This window comes from Agelaius tricolor, unplaced genomic scaffold (genome assembly GCF_023055355.1).
Source record: "Agelaius tricolor isolate 1412-34295 unplaced genomic scaffold, bAgeTri1.0.p SCAF_3, whole genome shotgun sequence".
Classification (NCBI taxonomy): domain Eukaryota; kingdom Metazoa; phylum Chordata; class Aves; order Passeriformes; family Icteridae; genus Agelaius; species Agelaius tricolor.
Genome location: NW_027269263.1, coordinates 21,719,842 through 21,738,585, shown reverse-complemented (window position 1 = coordinate 21,738,585; position 18,744 = coordinate 21,719,842). Strand labels below are relative to the sequence as shown.

At 49.9% G+C, this 18,744-nt stretch overlaps 2 protein-coding genes across 6 annotated transcripts; one reads left to right on the top strand and one right to left on the bottom strand.

Annotated features, from left to right (window-relative positions):
* Positions 1 to 1,462: 1,462 nt before the first annotated feature.
* On the top strand, positions 1,463 to 6,151 carry RRP7A (ribosomal RNA processing 7 homolog A). 4 transcript variants are annotated; one of them, XM_071423054.1, is made up of 7 exons: positions 2,723 to 2,915; positions 3,054 to 3,196; positions 3,387 to 3,512; positions 3,787 to 3,910; positions 4,512 to 4,609; positions 5,010 to 5,208; positions 5,666 to 6,151. In XM_071423054.1, the coding sequence occupies exons 1-7, from the start codon at positions 2,864 to 2,866 to the stop codon at positions 5,749 to 5,751; spliced, it is 828 nt and encodes a 275-aa protein (XP_071279155.1). In that variant the 5' UTR covers positions 2,723 to 2,863; the 3' UTR covers positions 5,752 to 6,151. The 4 variants fall into 4 exon arrangements, with proteins under 4 accessions (XP_071279154.1, XP_071279152.1, XP_071279155.1 ...); XM_071423052.1 differs by having other exon boundaries at positions 2,723 to 2,963; XM_071423053.1 differs by lacking the exon at positions 3,054 to 3,196 and having other exon boundaries at positions 1,463 to 2,915.
* Positions 6,152 to 7,024: 873 nt separating this feature from the next.
* SERHL2 (serine hydrolase like 2) lies at positions 7,025 to 16,294 on the bottom strand. Of its 2 annotated transcripts, none has more exons than XM_071423048.1 (12): positions 16,032 to 16,294; positions 14,404 to 14,628; positions 14,219 to 14,332; positions 13,198 to 13,239; positions 12,444 to 12,463; positions 12,182 to 12,256; positions 11,304 to 11,413; positions 10,949 to 11,028; positions 10,587 to 10,621; positions 9,754 to 9,830; positions 8,183 to 8,276; positions 7,025 to 7,829 (listed from the first exon to the last, which is right to left on the bottom strand). In XM_071423048.1, exons 2-12 carry the CDS (start codon positions 14,549 to 14,551, stop codon positions 7,713 to 7,715), a joined length of 912 nt encoding a protein of 303 aa, XP_071279149.1. In that variant the 5' UTR covers positions 14,552 to 14,628; positions 16,032 to 16,294; the 3' UTR covers positions 7,025 to 7,712. The 2 variants fall into 2 exon arrangements, with proteins under 2 accessions (XP_071279149.1, XP_071279150.1); XM_071423049.1 differs by having other exon boundaries at positions 9,754 to 9,827.
* Positions 16,295 to 18,744: the final 2,450 nt, after the last annotated feature.

Below are 18,744 nucleotides of genomic sequence, written 5' to 3'. Positions count from 1 at the left end.
AGGACTTGTGTGCATTTGGTGGCATAACAACCATTCCTTCTGGCTGTTGGACGCTTTCCTGCTCAGCAGCTGGGACGTTGAGAAGGAGCAGGAGAAGCCGAGCTGCCCACAGTGTGCCAGCAGAGACATCAGGCAGGAGGGACGTGTGTGCGGGAGCGCCGGCCATTGTGCTACGGGCAGGGCTGTTTCAGCCCTGGTAGTGCTGGAGGGTTGTTCTGGCATTTGTACAAGGAATATATTTGCTCTGGAGAGTCAGGCTCAGTTGCTCTGCTCTTTCTGGACTTAAAAATTAAGAACCAGTCGTGTTCAGAGCTAGAAGAAACCCAGTTGTTTGACTCCCATTAGATTGTATTGCCTCCTCCTGCTGATGCACAGACATGAGTTTCTTCCTTGCCTTCTAACTCAGCCAGTCTCCTATAGAAAGGAATACCTGAGACCCTTTTCAGATCCTAATACACACAAAGTCGTGTGTCTGAGAACTTTGAGAGATGCTATTTGGGCATTGTTTGGCTGCTGTGCGATTTATGCTGCTGGATTTGGAGGACGATGGCTGCAGTGTGTGGCCTCAGGGAGAGGTTTAGGAGCAGCGGGCAGTTAGCGCTGTGTAAGGAACACCGGAGAGCAGTGGCAAGTCTCGTGCAGGGCGGCGAGGACGTGGCGTGGGCCAGCGAGTGTGTGTGACAGGCCACTAGGTGGCACTTCCAGTTCTTCCCGTTGTTTGTACCGCATTGGCGCTTTGGGTGTTGAAAAGTCCCTGTAGCTCCACTCGTTTGTGTTTGTTCAGACTGTATTGGAAGAGAGGAAAGCTGAGAGCAACTTCCAGAACTGGGTTGGGGTTTGAACTTGATCCTACTAGCTGGGAGACTAACCTAATCCATTCTGTTCAGCTCTGCTGAGTAGCTCCTGTAAGTCCAGATTCTGTTTCTTGGACAACCCCATGTTTCTTTTGCTTTCTTGTTCTGTATGAACTACTTCTTCTATCTAGCTTGTGCAGACCATTCCTTAATCTCACTGTGTCCCTTTTAGCCATGGAAATAATAAGGACTTGGCAGGACTTGTTTTTCTGGAGTACTCTCTTTGGTTTGAAGGGCAGTGACACCATGATTGGTGGGGTGCTTCATGTGAACAGCAGATGTTGGTAGGGGAGGGGACCTAAGACAGCTATTGTTCTCCTTTTTTAGATTGCCCACCAAATACATGTGTTTTAATTAAAAAAAAAAAAAGGCGGGAGGGAGGGGGAGGAAACATTAGGGATTGGAGAAGATAATGTATTACCTGTTTCTGAATAAAGGTTTGTTATACAGAGAGTGGATTCTAAGCCTTTTTAGATGCTGTGAAGCAACTAAAGATAAGTGGTGGTGTTCCAGTATTGAGTCAATTGCTCTTTCTAAGTGAACGTGGAAATTTCAAAACTGATAATGTGATGAAGAGCAAGAGGAGCTTATGGGTAAGAGAGCTGTTACTCATCCACCTTTTAGTCTGGATCATACAAATTAGCAGCTGACTCCTGCTAGTAAATTGAAGCCGTTTATGTGCATGTAATTCCAATTCTCTTTTTACAGAAAAAAAAAGTAGCCTTTGTTACTGACAGCCTAGTAATTTAAAAAGTAATTTTATAGCAAAAACAGCTCTGAGATCAAGGTGCCTGTTCTAGGTGAAGTGGATGCTTTCATTACCAGCTAGACAGCTGTGTAAATGTGAAACATGTATTGGGAGTGCATCTCTTGCCTCTTGTGAAAGAATGGGGAGACTCAAGGATTTTTTAGATTAATAGATTCGTGTCCGTCTGAAAAGCCAAGTAACAAGATGCATTTTAACATACTGTTAAACTCTGCCTTGTGTTTAGGCTATCTAAGAGTTTATGATGACATTGAGATACTTCCTTGGAAGAAGTACTGTCTGCTCTGTTCCAAAGCTCTGTGATCTGTGGCACCATATTCTTATTTTTTACAAATCAGTGAATTAAGTGGGTGTCCAAACACAATGTCTTGGTGTACATCGGTGTTCTGGTCTTGGTCAGCTCTTTAATGCACCATTGCATGGCTGCTTCTGCTGGGCACTGAAACAAGAGTAACTGTTTATTCCCGGTTCTTATCTGGCTATTCCCAGTCCTTTTCAGGTAGTTCGCCTTGGTTCTCCAGTTTCTCCTGGATATCCTGCAATTGTCATGCTAATCATGATTTCGAACCTACCACCTTCTGTCTAGATTTATCATCATGCAACATGGTTATATTCTTGTGTTGTTTTGGGTTTTTTTTTCCTTCTGGGCTGGCAGAAATTATAAACTTGCATTTGAAATACTAATTGCCTCCACTCTGAATTCATGTGCATTAATTTAGACATTAAATTAAATGGCTGGCCAGGACAGGTGGTAGGTAATTTGTAATGGTGTTTCTTTTGTTTATTTTGGATTTCTTTCTTTTATTTCAAAAACGTGAGGACTTCTGAAGTGATGCCACAATGTGCAAGTTTGGTATATTTTCATGGCTTTTGCATGTACCTTCCAATAATGATCACTAACTTGATATTTGGTTGGATCAATTCTCCATATCGTGTCATATTTTGTCACCTCCTACATTAGCCTTGCTTCAGTATTTTTAAAATGGTTCTGTCTTCCATTACAAGTTCGTCTGCAAAGGTTTTTTGAGTTATTTTAATTAACAAGAGTCTTTAAAAACAATTCCCTTTGAATGTTTCTTCATCTCTTTAATATTTACTTGCCTCTCTCAGATTACAGACACTGCGTGAGTTTTACACTCAACCTCGCGGCTGCGGCGAGTCCAGCCGCCGCCATTAGCGGGGCCGCGCCGCGCCCGGGGAACTACAGCTCCCGGCGGCCCCTGCGCCGCCGCGCGCAGACAAGATGGCGGCCGCCACGGGGCGTGCGGCGGGAGCGGTGCCGGCGGGATACACGGGTGAGGGGCAGCGCGGGGCACCGGGAGCGGCGCCGGCGGGATACGCGGGTGAGGGGCAGCGCGGGGCACCGGGATACGCGGGTGAGGGGCAGCGCGGGAACGGGGCCGGGGCGTCTCAGAGCGGTGCGTCCCTCGCAGCTCTGGCGGTGAAGTTCGCGGAGCGGCAGCGCTCGTACCACTGCCTGTTGGTGAAGGAGCACCAGGTGCGGGAAGGGGCCGACACCGCGCACCCGCCTCGCCGCACCCTCTTCGTCCTCAACGTGCCCCCGTACTGCGGCCCGGTGAGTGGGGGCGGCTGGGGGCCGAGGGCAGGGCTTGGGGGCCCAGGAGCCGGCGTGTGCCTCGGGGCTGCTGCGGGCGGAGGGCCGGGCTGGGGCCGGGGAGCCGCCCGGAGAACTGTGCGGGCTGTTCGAGGGAGGCATCGCTCCTGCTTTACTGAACCGCGTGTTTTCTCTTACTCTCCCTTTTAAGGACTCTTTGTCTAGGCTGTTCTCCCGCTGCGGGCATGTGCAGTCTGTGGACATCTGTGACAAGCCAGGGCCAGGAGAGAAAAAAGATAAACTGGCATCGAAATTCTTTGACCACAAAACTCTAAAGGTAAAGCTTGGGCAGGGGAGAGGAATCCTGATAGTTCAGTGGGAAAAGATGGCAAGTACTGAATGGTTCTCTTCAGAACACGAGGCACAGGAAACCATATGGGGCATTGGGTGCATGATTACTTACTTAAGTTTACACGGTCTTTTTTTTTTTTTTGCTATCCTACTGCCCCTTGTGGGTTTTTTTTTTTAAGTTATTTGTACTGCAGTTCCTTGCTCCATTGCCAATTTCTCTTACATAATCTGACTCACCTGTGTGGTTTTTTTTCTTTTAGGGATTTCAAGTAGCATATGTGGTGTTCAGGAAACCAGCAGCTGTCCAGGCAGCCAAGGCTCTATCACAGGAAGGTCCCTTGCTAATATCAACAGAGAGCCACCCTGTGAAAACCGGCATTAGCAGTATGTCAGCTCTGGCTATCTTTCTGTGGGCTAATGGTGGGCAAGAACTATACTCATTGCTTGCTGAATTCTACCCTGCATGTCCCATTTTGTTCTAAGCTGGGGGGTGTTCAGTGTTCTTTTATTATTCACTGGGTAGCAATCTTTTTGAAGTCTGGTCCAGTAACCCTATGGAAGAGTGGGGACTTGGAAGGGTCCTTTTTTCCTGACATTTTTTCATGTCCCTATTGCATAGATTCAGAGATACTGTCTGAATCTTGTCCTCAAAATGGAGACCAGACTCCTACAACAGGCCCCAGATGTCTGTCAAGTTGACAGCACTTCACATGTAATCGCTTGATAGAAGCACACCCCTGAATTTTGTGCCCCTTAGGCTTAAGGCTAGTCCACTTCTGCCTGGGCAAGTTGCAAACTCTTCCCATGGCATATTGATTGTGCTCACAGCCGAGTCTGTTTGAGCTGTAGCAGGGGGGAAGTTGAACACAAATGGGAACAGTACGTCCTTCCCCCATGCTAGAGTTCCCTCTAGAGCTGCCCAAAGGCACCAGACTAGCCTGCTTCTAACAGCAGTTGCTGCTGTCTTGTGCCCTCTCTGTCTCAGAGTGGATCGCCAGCTATGAGGCCTCCATCGTGGATCCAAAGGAGCTGAAGGCTGAGGTGGATGCCTACATGCAAGACTATGATAAAAAGGTGGCAGAGGTGAGGCCAGGCTAGGGAGGGACCCCAGCTAAGCAGATTTCTTGGGGCAGAGGGAAAGAAGAGAGATTTCTCAGTGTTCCAGCCATAGTGGAAAGGGCTGAGGGTCTCTCTGTTTGGCAGAGGTTTTTTTACTCCCAGTTGTTGGTGGGCAGTCAGACCCAGGCTTGGTCTGCAACACCTGACCCTTCCCCTAGGGCTTACAACAGATAACCACAAATAAATTGGTTTGTGGCTGACGAGCTGAGAGCTGAATGCCTGCAGCCCTGATCCCATGCCTTCCTTTAAATCTTGTGTGGAAGCAGGAGCTGTAACTTTGCCTGTGTTTTAAGGGAGGGCTGTGGGGAGCTGTGCATTAGGCTGTGCATCTGCACTGGGCTGCCTCACCCTCCTGTCCTTACAGGAAGAAGCCAAAGCAGCCATGGAGGAGGGTGTTCCGGATGAGGAGGGCTGGGTGAAGGTGACGCGGAAGGGCCGGAAGCCTGGCCTGCCCCGGACAGAGGCTGCCAACCTGCGCGTGCTGGAGAAGGAGAAACAGAAAAGAGCCCGCAAAGAACTGCTCAACTTCTATGCCTGGCAGCATCGCGAGACCAAGAGAGAGCGTGAGTGTGCAAGTCTCCTATCCCTGCCTGGGCCTTGTCTCTCACGCCATGGTCCGAAGAGCATCTTTCTGCCTTCAGGGGAGGTGACATCCAGCTGCCACTAAGCAACTGGCTGGCTGGATCTGAATGGCCCCTTGCCACCACCTGTCCTAGCAAGGGCTACTGGAATATTTTGTGGGAGGGTGTGGTTTTCCAAAAGGTGCTTATTCAGTCTGTACAAAGGCAGCGATTGAAGGGGGAAACTAGCCAATTCCTCCCCAAGAGGGAGCTGCAGCACCACCGGAGATGAACAGCTGAGCCCCAGCTTGGCACTCAGCTGAGGTGTAAAAGGACCTGCTCTGGGAAGTGGCTGGGACTGTTGGGACTGAGCCCCTCCAGTGTGTGGAAGTGAAGCTCCCAGGAGAAGGAGATCTGTTGCTCTTGTGTGACCTGTTCTTTCTCTTTTTCTATGTTTTAGACATTGCCCAGTTGAGGAAGAAATTTGAGGAGGACAAGCAGAGGATTGCACTGATGCGAGCCCAGCGCAAGTTTCGGCCATACTAGGTTGTGCTGAGCTGTTCTTCTTCAGGTGCCTGTGCTGGAGAGAGTAGGAGAGATGCCTACTGACTCCATTTGTCAAAGGATTTTGAGGAATTAAGGCAGCTTTGGGTTGCCTCTACCTTTGGATCTGAAACAGGAGGTCCCAGCAACTGCTGCTGGAGGAGAGTTCCCTTTACTTGCACCAGTATCTTCCTGCTCTTTTGTCATTCAGCCCCATGGCACCACTTCTCAGGGTGCTCAGGTCAAGGGGCTGAGGCATATCCTGTGACAACCTGTATCTCCCTGCCACCCAAAACTACACCTCCTAAAAGTTGGTGAAAACTGGGATTGATCTAGCACAGCCTCTGCAGGGGCAGGGAATGGCTGAAGAACTGTAAATAAACTGTTGCTACTGTTTTCAGAACATGGGAATGCTTCTCTCTCCCCTCTGGTCTCCTGTGGGAAACAGCTTCCTGTGTGCTGGGGTGGTGGTAAAAATTCTGGCTTGTAACCTGGTGCTCCTTTGCACATTTTTTTGAAGGAATGAGGAGGGAAGTGACTTTAGGAAAAACCTAACTGTGACTTGTCACAAGGAAAGATCAGTGGTTTGGTAGAGAGCCCTACCCCTTCTCTTGGTGATTCCCTCCGTGGCCAAGTGTTGCAGTGCTTAGTCATCCAGCTGTGCATGGAGCTCTGCAGCCATGTCTAGGCCATGGGAATTTCCTAATACCCAGCACTGTTGCAAGAACAAATGTCACTTTGAGCAGCAGGTCTGAAAGGAAAAACCAGACTCTCCACGCCCTGTTTCCACTTAACCTGTCCCCAGCCCACAGAAGGCAGGTAAGGATGGCACCAGGCATGTTTAGGTGTGGGGCAATGGTTTTGTGCTGCTCCTATAGCATTTGTGCAGCTCTGGAATAGTGGGAGGTCTGTGATCAAAGTAACCCACCCAGTCCCAGGCTTTTACACATTTATTTTACAATCTGCAGCCTCACTAGAGATGTGACCATGAATGTAAGGTGGAAACGGTGGTAAATTCCAGAGAGCTGAGATAAAATGTATTTACCCTCTCCTAAAAAACTGACTGCAAATACAGTTTGCATTGCTTGCAGAGATGACAGGCCTGCCTGCTTCAGGTGGGATTTTGCATCAATTTAACTGGGTGGCAGATCCTTAATAAGGCCTACCTAAGGCAGACAGTGTGTAAAAATGCTGCCTCCCAAGATGCATTTTAGCTGCCTGGGTGAGCAGCCTGAAAGAGAAAGGAGGTTTGTTCTATAGAGTCAAGAAGATGGACTTAACATTGGAATATTAATCTTTATTTAGGACAGAAATTGTCTCTGCCAACTTTTCCATAATTTGTAGTTCTCCCAGCTGCTTCAGATAGAGGATTAAGGATTCTCTAACATTCATTAAAATGGCCTTCTCTGCACGGGTGAGCTCTTATTTAAGCTGATTCTTAAACAGTAGTTCTCACAATGGAACAGAGACACTGAGGCCCTCTAAGCTCAGACATCTATGGAAGTAAGCAGAGAAACAGAACACTTTCCTTGTTTTTCAGCAGGTTAAATCCTGGGAGCAGCCTGTCTGCACCATCCTCAGGTAGGAGGCAAGATGAGCCACCTCTATTGCAGTGCCAAAGCTGGGGAGCTGCTGCTGTCACAGATGATGCCTCTGCCTTGTGTTCTGCTCTGTTTCAGGGTACACATTTGGAGTAAGCCATGGGGAAGGCCACTCTGGGCCTCTATCCCTGTACTCACAGAGCTGGAAGTAGAGCAAGGATTCCTTCTCCCTGTGGCAAATGAGATATTTTGCTCAGGTCTCCTTCAGAGTACCCCTGGCAGACCTGCTTCCACCCTGCAGTGAGCTAAGCATAGGAAAGATTATCACAATCTAATGCTGGATGTGAAGTAGGAATGGTGACAATTCTGGAGCTTGCTTGTTAGCTCCCAGTTCTCCTGGACTGCTGCAGCTGTGAGGGCTTCTTAGAGTCTGGCCCTGGTGTTCTGTGCTGTCAGGAAGTTGCTGATGATCCCAGATACCACCTTGGGCTCATTCAGGTGCACAAAATGACTCCCAGGCACTTCTGCTAGCTGGATATGCTGGAGGGAAAGAACACAAGATGTTAAGATGTGGACCAGGAAAGTGTTCCCTGAAGCACACACTGCTGTGTGACACTCGTAGGAAGGGACAGGGCAAGTGAAGCAGGACGGAGATGGGAGGACCAGGGAAGAGCTGGATCCAGAGGGCAGTACTAACCTGGGACTTTGGCAGCAGTAACAAAGTTGACTTCCTCCCCTGACTGCACACACTCCCCCACCCCCTTCCCCATGTGAGGGCTGTGCTGTTCAGGACAAATCACCTCATGGAGGGTGTCCACCAAGGTCAGCTGCTTCCCAGCTGCTGCTCCCAGGTTGGTGGCCAATCGAGGTGCAAGGATGACATTTACTCTCACCTCTTTGAGGTTGGACTCGAATGCCTCCTGCAGGGCTTTCACAAAGTGATTTCTGCTCGGTAGGTTGTGTGGTACCAAGAGTCCATCTTGTGATCTGAAAACAACAGTGAGGCTCAGTTCAGCACCCAGTGTGCCTCCATTTGTCTTTGTGGCTGTCCTGGGCAGAATCCATGTTCCCAAGACAGTAGGGTGACAAACCCAGCTGTTCTTTCCAGGCTGCTCATAAGCAGCAGGTGACAGCGCCATACATGGTAGTCAGAGTGCACCACACAGCTTGGCTAAGCAGCCATTTTATATCAAACTAAAAGGTGTAAAACCTTGGGTGACTGCCTAGTGGTATCAGAGTGGGGACTGGCTAAATATTGGCCTCCCAGGGCTGGCTCTGTAACTAGTCTGAAAACATCATTCCCTTCTCTGCCTTCTGAAAACATCATTCCCATGCTCTGCCTTCTGCTCTTAACTTCTTCCTTCCTTAGAGTTTCCACCTCTCCCCTCAGTCCATTCTGCCTCTCTTTGCTGCTTATTTAACCAAGTTATGCCCTGCTCAGAGAGGGAGGTACCAGGGCAGTTGCCCTGGAGAAGTCAGCATTACATCTCCTGCAGAGCTAAGATCATGCTGTCTCCTACTGTGCTGGTCATGGGACAAGCGGACATCTCAGGCTCAGTGGCATTTCTGTGGCACAGAGGACTTGACCGCAGCACAATATTACATTTCTGGACAAGCAGGAATAACCTGAAGCAGTTAGGATATTAAAACAGATCAGGGAAGTCAAAACTGTACCTCTTTTCTCAACTGCTAGCACTTCTTGTTTTCTAGACAATCTTCTAACAGCACCCCACCAGCCAAGATAGCCAGAGCCCTGCACACCTTGCCCTCGAAGGAGATGGGAAAAGGCAGAGGACGACTCGCAGAACAAGCTGCGCACCCAGACAGCTTAACAACTTCGCAAGCCACTGGCCCTGTCCCCAGAGCTGCTCGCCCCAGGTGCCACAGGAGAGAGCTTGCAGGAGCTTAGTCAGACCAGGGGCTTCAGGAGCAGCTGGAGGAGATGGGGACTGCTGTAGTTCCACCTGTTTGCTCAGGCAAGAGGTTTTGGGGTCTGGAGAAGGGGGCAGGCTGGGTTCCTGACTGGGGTACAGTCAGGTCAGGAGGACAGCAAGCAGGTGTGGTGCTGTGGAGGGTCATGTATTTGCCAGGGTGGCCCCTTGCTGCAGTGCCAAGGAATGGAAAGTTGTGAGGTGGGATTGTGAAGCCAAGAGCATGGGGAAGATGGGGCAGGACTAACATTTCCTCAGTCAGCCTTGCACCAGGGAGTCCCAGCCTGAAAGCAGAGTGCCAGGCTGGGAGGATGTTCCAGTTGCTGTCTGCCTTCTCCAGGAGCCTACCCAACTGAGGGCAGTGGTGGGGAACTAGGAAATACTTTTCACATGTGAAGCTGTACTGTTATACCAGCTGGCCAAAAGCCTGGATGACTAGTGTAGAGGAAGGGGTAGTGGAGGACTCCTTCCTAGCCTTCATTCCTTCCACTGAGGGAGATAGCAAGGGTTGGTACGGTTTGCACCTCACTCACATAATGATGAGAACACGGTCCTGGATCTTCTGCAGGAGCTTCACACACTGCTCCACTGTGAAGAACTCTCGACTCTGCTGCAGGTGCAAAGAGAGGGAAAGTGTCAAAGCTCAGGGACAGCAGCTGGGGGCAGAGGGTATCCCCAAGCTCTCCTGCACAAGTAGCTCTGAAGGTGGAAGTAACTGTGGCCCTGAAGCTTCCATGCTGGGACATGACAAGCATCCAGGCTGCACACAGGAGTAGATGGCTCTGCAAAGGCTCCTTCTGTCCAGCTGTGTTTCAGGGCTGCCAACAACATTGCCTGCTGGGCTGCAGCACATATGGGAATGATCTCATAGAGAAAAGCTTTAAAAATCATTTTACTAAAAAAGAGAGAGTACATTACCGTGGCTTCCATATCTTGGCAGTAGCACAGATAGAGGAAGCCCTAATTGCTTAAAAGTGGCACAAAACTATCAAAATAGCAAACCTAAGGACTTTGTTCCACTCTCCTTCTTATTCAGGTCACCTGACAAGCTGACAGAAAGCATCCATCCATCTGCTGCCTGAAGAGTTATAACAGTAGGAAAATGTGGCCAGGAGGCCTTGGGGCAGAGGAACTTCTAAAAAAACAAACAGTAACATTTTCCAGTGACTCTGTAAGCTGAATCAATGATCAAGTGCAGGCTCTTTTAAAAGCAGCATTTAAAGGACATGTGGGAATTCGGGAAGCAGAAAGTAAGCAGCTGGGTGGAGGCAGGGCCTAGCTCAGTGAGCAGGCATCCTCTGTGTGAGTGTTCTGTAAGCTCAGGGCTCCGAAGTAGCAGGGGGCATGTCAGAAGAGCAGTGCTCACCGTACGGACTCTCATGTCTCTGTTATACACCAGTCCTGGAAAGAAAAAAACAGAAGGTTTTCTTAGGAGCAGGAGTTGTTCGGTTTTAACTCACTTTTGGGGTCTGCCCAAGACTTTCTGAGATAGGAAGAACAGGATTCAAATTTCTTCTTTTTTAAAAATTTATTTTCTTTAGCTGTTTTAGGATTTGAGCACCAAACCCAGCTGCGGGGAATGGAGAACTGTGCCTCCAGACTTAATTGATCCCATCCAGGCTGTGTAAATCTGTAGCTAGAGCACCCTGTACCCTGAAGAAGACAATGGCTGTTGGCACCAGTCCCTTCCCACACCCAGCAGTGGCCCAGCACCACACAGCCCCTTACCAGCGGGTGTCTCAGTTGCTCCTCGCTGCAGCAGGATTGCCCCACCCTCTGCTGTCAGATGGCTGTTTGCTTCTAAAAGCCTGAGGGAGACATGGCAGAGAGATTGTGACACTGGAAAAAGGGATGAAGTGAAGCAAAAATGCCATGACAAGGTGACAGTGAGCTCTTAGGCTGCTTCAGAAAGGAGCAGGAAGAAGCAGCAGCTTCTGGCAGCAGAAGCAAAAGGTCATGCTGGGATTCCAGAAAAGGACTTGAAACGTGAAATGCAGGGATGGTTTTCCTTTCTCATTTGTGCAGCTGTAACTCTGTCAAGGTGAGGGCAGGCAGTAACTGAAGAGGATGGATGGGAACCCACCTCTGCAACGCTGCTTCGGGGCTCCGTGCTTTGGGAGTTTGCTGCTTTGCCTCCAGACTCAGTAGTCTGTCGATCACCCTCCTTTTTGATTTCAGCCATCCCTCAGTGTCCTGAAACACAGAGAGGTAGGGAAGAGGAGTAACCCCTTTCTTCTGAGTGATTTTACTCCTTTTTGGAGAGGGGAAGAGAGAATTTCACTCTTCAACATCTCTCAGAACTGGTATCAGTTATGGGTATCTTATTAAAAATAACTCACATAATTTCTGGGAGATAGTCCATTTTAAATAAATACAGCAATAGTGCTGTAATTAACTTATTAACCTTTTATCCTTGCCATCTTTTCTAACCCTTCCTACCTCACTTCTGAGTTGAGGACAACTCTCCAAAGTTTGGTATTTTTTGTCTCTCTGAACTAGTTTTGTCTCTGTGAACCACTATTGCCAGCGAAAGCTCCAGCATCTGGTAGCAATGATGGCAAGGTGGGAATGTAGCTTTAGGAACAGAAAAAAATCTACCAATCTTTTACCCAGGTCACCCAACATGCTGTTGGCAAAAAGATAACCTCAGCTGGCAGTTGCCTGGGCAGAGCTTCCAGTTTTCTTTGTTCAAGGGCTTGGCACAGACAAGAAAATTTCAGTGCTAAGGGACTGCAGGATGTGGAGCTCTAGCAAGTGTTCCCCAAGGGCCACCCTAAGGACAGACTTCAGTCTGTGCAACAAGGAGCAGATCAATGCCTGCCAAAAGGAAGAGCCCTAGGACTTGTGTGACCTGCCAGGAAGTGGTCACATCAGTGCTTTCTCTGAACAAGTGAGGAAAAGAAAAAAAACATATATTTTTATATTTTAAAAAAGTGAAGGGAAGGACACATGAGCTCTAACCTCTGGAGCTAGAAGAAAGCCAAGACTTTCCAGCAGGATCAGCTTGTCCACCATCTCAGGATAAAGGAAACAGAACTGAGAAGAGATGAAACAATAAGAAAATGAAAAGCTGAGCACTGAGTGATGTCTATCCTGCTGCATGGGAGAGGGGTCAGGGAAGGGCCTCTCCTCCCCTGAGATCCAGGTCTGCCCTTTCATTTCTGTCCTATTTGTTGTTGCAGCTGCAGAAATCAACCCCATGAAGAAATTATGCTTTACTCACCATTCCTGCCACAGCCCCACCTGCAAAGAAGAAAAGGGTGCTCAGTAATGCATAGAACAGCCCCTGGTAACAGAAATTCACCTTCTTCACAGCAGGTGCCACCTCAGAAATAAAAATGTGCATTGTACCATGGGACAAAACCCCAGTACAGAGGAGAGCTCTCCCAGCCCACAACATGCAGGCAGAGACCAGGGCTGTTGACCTGCTGTGTTCCCCATCTTATGCCTCATTTCCACCCCCCTCAGACAGCAAAGGCCAAGGAGGAGTTACTGTTTAAAATGTTTTGGTGTGCAGGTCCTGTTAGCTGTGACCACAGCAGCCCTGGGAAGCAAACTCCAAATTGTGGCAAAATCAAATAATATTCCAAGCTCAAAGGAATGGATCCTGGAGTCCAGTTCCCCTCATGCAGCTTTACAGCCCACCAAATGGGCTGTCTGTTCCCAGGCTTTGTGGGGACCAGGCAGGAAGGCCTGCTGTGAATTCTCCTGCGTAGACCACCCCCCTTTGCCAATCACTGTTCTGTCCTGTGAGTGGGGGAAATGCTCACAGCAAGAGTTACCACTGTCTGTACTGCAGGGTCTTGAAAACAGGCATTTCAAACACAGGCAGAGATTTCTGAATCACTCAAGCAGGAACCTTGTACTTGGCATAATATAATAAATATTCCAACCCAGCTCCTAGCAGCATGTCTTGGAAGTTAATTATCTACTGCTTTCTATTAATCTCACAGTTTACAAGGACTAGAGCCACTTACCCATACTGTGACCCATCAGGGTGAACCGTCTCCACTGCAAGGCTAAATGGCAAAAGAGAAAAACAGACAGTGCTGCATTAGAAACCAGAGCAGCAATATCTTGCTGCTTCTCTACTGACATGGGCCCTTTCTCCCAGGAGGGCTTTTGCACTACCACATTTGCTTCTTAATCCAGAAACTAAGCAGCTAAGTGGGCCGGTTTTGAAGAAAAAGAGCATTTACCACCTCATTTTCATGGTAGTTAAGTCATACAGCTCTCAAGTTCTCTCTATATGTCAAACAAACTCCAGCAAAGTCCCATTCACGGCCAGATACTAGACTGGCAAGAAGCAGAGGAGCCTGACTGGGTAGCATCTGGTGGAAGAGAGAAACCTTTACAGAGCATCCTGCTGCAGGGCATTCTGCAAGACATGTGAGGACACAGAGCCAGGTATGCTGCATTGAGGGCAGTATGATTCAAAGTGAAAGCTTTCTGCACCATTTAGCACATCAGGCTCTTCAGTCCATTTTTAGGGCACTCTGGGAGGCTTATAGGAAAATACAGCTTTATCAGTGCTGCCCATCTGAAATAGACCTCACTGAAAGATGGGATTTACCCTCTGAGAGCTTCTAGAGGCTCTTTTGTATACTGAATGCGGAATCTAAAATCACACATGCCAGATATGCAGATGGACAGTTACAGCAGGAATTATTAGGAGTACAAGACACTTTGACTTTCAGATTTCTTTGCATGGTACTAAAGCAAGTAGTAGACTGCCATCAGGGAGAACCAGAAGTTTCCAATTTACACCTAACACTGGTTAGGGGTCGCTGCTTAAAAAAAGCCAGTCTGGCATTTTTTTAGTTGCATTGCAAACCATTTAGTTGCATCCACCCCTTCACCACTACAGCTTTTTTAGTACAGAAACACACTAGCAGCAAAGTGTGGGGAACTGAAAGTGCTGCTTGCTTGTTGGAAAGAGCAGGACCAATACAGCAGCCCCTCTACAAGCACCCCTCGAGGGTTCCTTCCAGTACTCACCTGCTGCCACCCGACGCACATCGATCACATAATCTAGGAAATGGTAGGGGCAGCCTGCAGGTCGGTGGGAGGACAAACCATGGCCAGAAAAATCCATTGCCACATAATAACAACCTGAAAGGGAAAGAGGATGAGATGTGCAGCCCAGCCACACAACACAATCCATCCTGACGAGCCACACCTACCTCTGGGGAGCAGTGGAATGAGCTTGTCAAAGGTGTTGGCATTGTCCAACCAGCCATGCAAACACAGCACAGGGTGTCCCTCTGAGGGTCCCCAGGCCTTGGCTGCCACATGTCCCCAGGGCACAGGGAACTTCAACTCTGAGAACATGCCCAAAACAGGGTGATGTCCTTGGAGAGTCACGTACTCTGAGAAGGTCCCAGGGGTCTTGTTAATGGTCTAGAGCTCTGAAAAGAGTAATACAGGTCTTTAGTAACTCACCAGTCTCCTGTGGTCTTAATTAGCAGCTTGGTGATTTATAGCTCCCCATTCAACATCCCAAGCTGCCGTTCCTGACTGTCTGTTTGGGGAATCCTCCTCCCAGCACGTACTAGCTATGCTCCTAGGAAGAAATAAGCTTTCCCTGTGCAGGAGGAGAAAGCCTTCTCTGTGTCTCTGCAGCAGCTGCAGCCTGACCAGAAGGCACAGGAGATCTGGCAAGAGGGAACCATGCAGAATTCCCCCAGCTAGCTGCAGTCAGCCAGGCACCTGTCCTGAGCCAAGAAGACAGTTTGGGGAATAAGGATGCTGCCTCCAACATTAGATTGTTACCACCTTGCCCTCTTTTACCTTGGTGCTTCTCTTTCGCTCCACTGCTTGGTAATTTGGCTGGAGCAGCTGGCTCCATGCTGCACAGCAGGTCACTGCTGCCACTTGCCTGTGCACCCCTCAGGGTCAGGGATTTTGCATGGGAAATGGGTCCACAACCTGCCAGGCAGTTGCTCAATCTCAAACCATCTCATTTACCTGGCAATTACTGACCCTTGCTCAAGTACCAGCTCCTGAGTGAACCCAGCCTCTGGCGACCTTCCAATGGTAGCTTAAACATTTCCCTTTCACCCACAAGCCACAGGCAACCTGACTATCTCCAAGTCTTTCATGTCATATCCCCTTCCAAGTGACTTGTCTTGCGTATCTGCTCCCTTAATTAGCCCTCTGAGACTATACAGCAATTAAATCACTCTACAGCAAGTCCCCCCGGAGCCCATGCCTCTCTAAGGAGTGAGGATAGAGGGGGTCGGCTGCTGTCAGGGCCCTGATGGTCCCAATGAGCCAAGCCTGGGGCTCCCCATGAGTGTGTTTAAGCTCGGCCCAGGACCAGCCGCAGCAGTGCTGCAGCAGTGCCGGTGTCCCTCAGCAACGCCCTCGCCGCAGGAACCGTGGCCCAGCCTGCTGATCACGGGGCTGTGTCTGATCCCAGCTGCCCTCGCCGGGCCAGATCCTGACAAACAACCGTGGGCTGACTTCCCATAGTGTGACCATGGACCTGCCCTGTCCTTAGGGCCCGGGCTCCTGGCAGAGCCTGATGGCCCTCCCAGGCAGTCCTGTCTGGGCCCAGCGGGGCTCCGGCCCTGGGATCCCCCCGGCCCCGGGCTAAGGCCTCCCTGGGCGGGCAGGAGGCGCCGCTAGACCCGGGCCTTCGCCTCGGGGCGCCCTGGAGCGCCGGCTCCCGGTCCTGCTCCCGGCCCCGGGGAAGGGCTGCCCGGGGACCGACCTCCGGCCGGCGCCGAGAGCAGACCCCGGAACGCCACGGCCGACCCGGCCCCCTCTCCCCTCGCCGCCCTCCCGCGACGCCCCGGCCCCCTCCTACCGCTCCGCGAGGCCGGACCGGCTGAGCAGAGGCGGCGGCAGGGCCGGGCAGGGCAGGGCCGGGCCGGCTGCACCGCCCCGCTGCCCGCCTCCCTGGGGCGCCCCGGCCCCCGCCTCTGACTGCGTCGGGCTCGGAAAGAGGAACGGGAACCTAACGATGGCTGTGGGGTCTGGAGCTGCGAACAACCTCCTGGGCGTGATGGGAATCTCTGAGGAGTCGAAATCAAGGAAGTATGGCTGCATCCTTGACTACCTCCAGGACACATTACTGACGATGGAAACTGCCTGTACTGTGGTGACGCAGTGTGAGATGTTTTAACTGTGACCCAGGAGCTTCATATTGACATCAAACGGGCCCAGTGCTTGACACTGACACTGAACTTCTGTCACTCTCTGATAGAGAGACTCTTCTGAACTCCTAACGCTTGCCAGAATCGTGTTGCTTCAGGGACAAGAGTCACCCTCCCATACTGTGACCCATTGTAGTGAACTGACTCTACTACAGGGCCACAGACACACAGGAGACAGCACTGCCTCAGCCACTCCACTCCTCTTCTGCAAAAACAGAAAAAACCAGACCCCTCTCAGATGGAGAGGTTTTTATATGGTTTGCCTCATTAATTGCCCAAAAAGGTGATGTCTGCATAGACCAAGTTTCAAGGAAGCCAATACCCAAGTATGGCTACTTGCTGGTGCCTCTCATTCATCCAGCAGGCAGTCTGCTAAGCCTAATGCAGACCACAACCATTCCTCTTCAGTCAAGGACTCTGCGGTCAAAGTAAGCAAAGTCAAATCGCACTGTGAGCAGTGGGACCTCTTGCTGGAACAGTTGAGGGAAGCAGAATTAATGTATGTTCTTAGGGAATCATTTTTATATTGGTAACTGGAAGCCCTATACTCAGTTCAGCACATCAGTCTCCTAAATTACACAATATATTTTCAGAATAGCCTAAAAAGCTTGAAAGAAACCAGTGTAGAAGCTTAGAGCCCTATTTCTCCTGCCTACCTCTAACTCATCCTGGCAAAATGGGCTCTGCACCACAGCAGTTGAAACATAACCTTGGGGATCCATCACTGAGAAGAAACAAGAGCACTATGCAGCTCACAGCCTGCTCTCCATGTGAGCCATTAGAAAGGAAATCAGAACATGAATTTTTACAGGTTTGCAACATGAATTTTTACAGGTCCAGTGCCTTGCTTTTTCTTAAGCCTCCATACTGAAGGAGCAAGGAAAGCAGACTACAAGGGCTGCTTGGAGAAGGGCTACAAGGAGAAGGCCACAGTAGCTTCTACAGCTTCTTTCCTACAACTTTCAGAGGTGGGTGGCTGATTAAAAAAGGTGAAAAGCAAGAGACAGCTTGGCAGAACAGATTTGTAAAATGCACTCAATAATAATGAACAATAATCAAATAGCGGCTGTGGCTAATAGAGGGCAGGGCCCTCCTGTGAATTCCTGGAATTCCTCCTAAAGAAGCCACCAGACGGCAGTGTAATTGTTAGGCAATGTAATTGTTAGGCAGTGGCTGCTGCTAGGCTTGTGGTTCTGCAGTGTATGGCATGACTGATAAGGAAGAGGACCTGCATCATGAGAAGTTATGTGGACTATTGGTACACACTCCAGTGGTTGGTGGGACAATGGGTCATGGCCAGGAAAATCCATTGCCACTCATGAGCCAGACTCACTTCTGGGGCGCAGTGAAATGAGCCCACTGAAGGTGGTGGCAGTGTCCAGCCAGCCATGCAAGCACAGCACAGCACAGATTGTCCCCAGGCCTGGGCTACCACCTGTGCTTGGGGCATGGGGAACTTCACCTCCAAGAACTTGTACCCACAAGGAACATCCCCTGAGAGCTACATGCTGGAGCTCTACCTGACCTCTACCTAATACCAGTTTTTGGGCACAAGCCTTGTTTGGGAGAATCCGGGGATCCTGCTGTAAATGCTTGCCCTGGCAGTATATGCATCACCACCCACAGGTCTTGGACCACCACACTGGGCTCTCTCCCCCATTCCAGCAGCCAGTAGGATCCGGGCTCTCGTTGCTTTGGGTCACAGAGATTATTCTGGGACTCAGGTGGGAATAATGCATTCTCTAGTGACACTGGACTCCTGTGACCTGCATCCTAAATAATTTCTAGTAGGAGGCTCCATCAGCAACCACCTGATGGGAAAGGAAGCATTCCTCACAGAAATGATCAGGAGCAGGCGATTTCAGTTAGAGCTCCTAGTGGAGAAGATTGCACTGGGATGTGCTCTGTGCCCTCCCCTCAGTGGCAAGACTGTCACCCTATCAGCCAAAGCCATATTGTTGAGCTGTCCTCCACGTCCCTCATACCTTCTCTAGTGATGCTACTCACCCCTCTAAAAGAGCAGCCCAACATCCTACAAGACTGTGCATCTCCCCCAGCACAGCCTGGAAAACCTCCCAGGGGGAGGGCCCTATGCAGGATGCACAGCAGAATTTGGATGGCTCAGTGAATTCATTTTGCTGTCTCTACTTCTAGTAAGTGCCACAGGCCACTGCAGTGGAATTGCTGCTTGTGGAGAACCAAACTGGATTCCACCTGGAAAGGTGCTGAGGTGTTGGCTGGGCTAACTGGATTGGTGGTAAGAAAGGCTGGTTTTGAGGAAAGAACTGTGAGTTAGTGTGAGATATCCCATGTGCTTAGCAAAGGGTAATTTAACCTCTGTGTCCTTGCAAAGGAGCAGGGTAC

Excerpts from the sequence above, each read along its gene's own strand:
- RRP7A (XM_071423051.1), top strand. The coding sequence starts at position 2,691 with ATGTTTCTTCATCTCTTTAATATTTACTTGCCTCTCTCAGATTACAGA. Across the intron at positions 2,964-3,386 it reads GGCGCCGGCGGGATACGCGG|GACTCTTTGTCTAGGCTGTT; the intron begins GTGAGGGGCAGC and ends CTCCCTTTTAAG. Across the intron at positions 3,911-4,511 it reads TGTGAAAACCGGCATTAGCA|AGTGGATCGCCAGCTATGAG; the intron begins GTATGTCAGCTC and ends TCTCTGTCTCAG.
- SERHL2 (XM_071423048.1), bottom strand. The coding sequence starts at position 14,551 with ATGTTCTCAGAGTTGAAGTTCCCTGTGCCCTGGGGACATGTGGCAGCC. Across the intron at positions 13,240-14,218 it reads TGTGCGTCGGGTGGCAGCAG|CCTTGCAGTGGAGACGGTTC; the intron begins GTGAGTACTGGA and ends TTTGCCATTTAG. Across the intron at positions 12,257-12,443 it reads GTGGGGCTGTGGCAGGAATG|TTCTGTTTCCTTTATCCTGA; the intron begins GTGAGTAAAGCA and ends ATCTCTTCTCAG.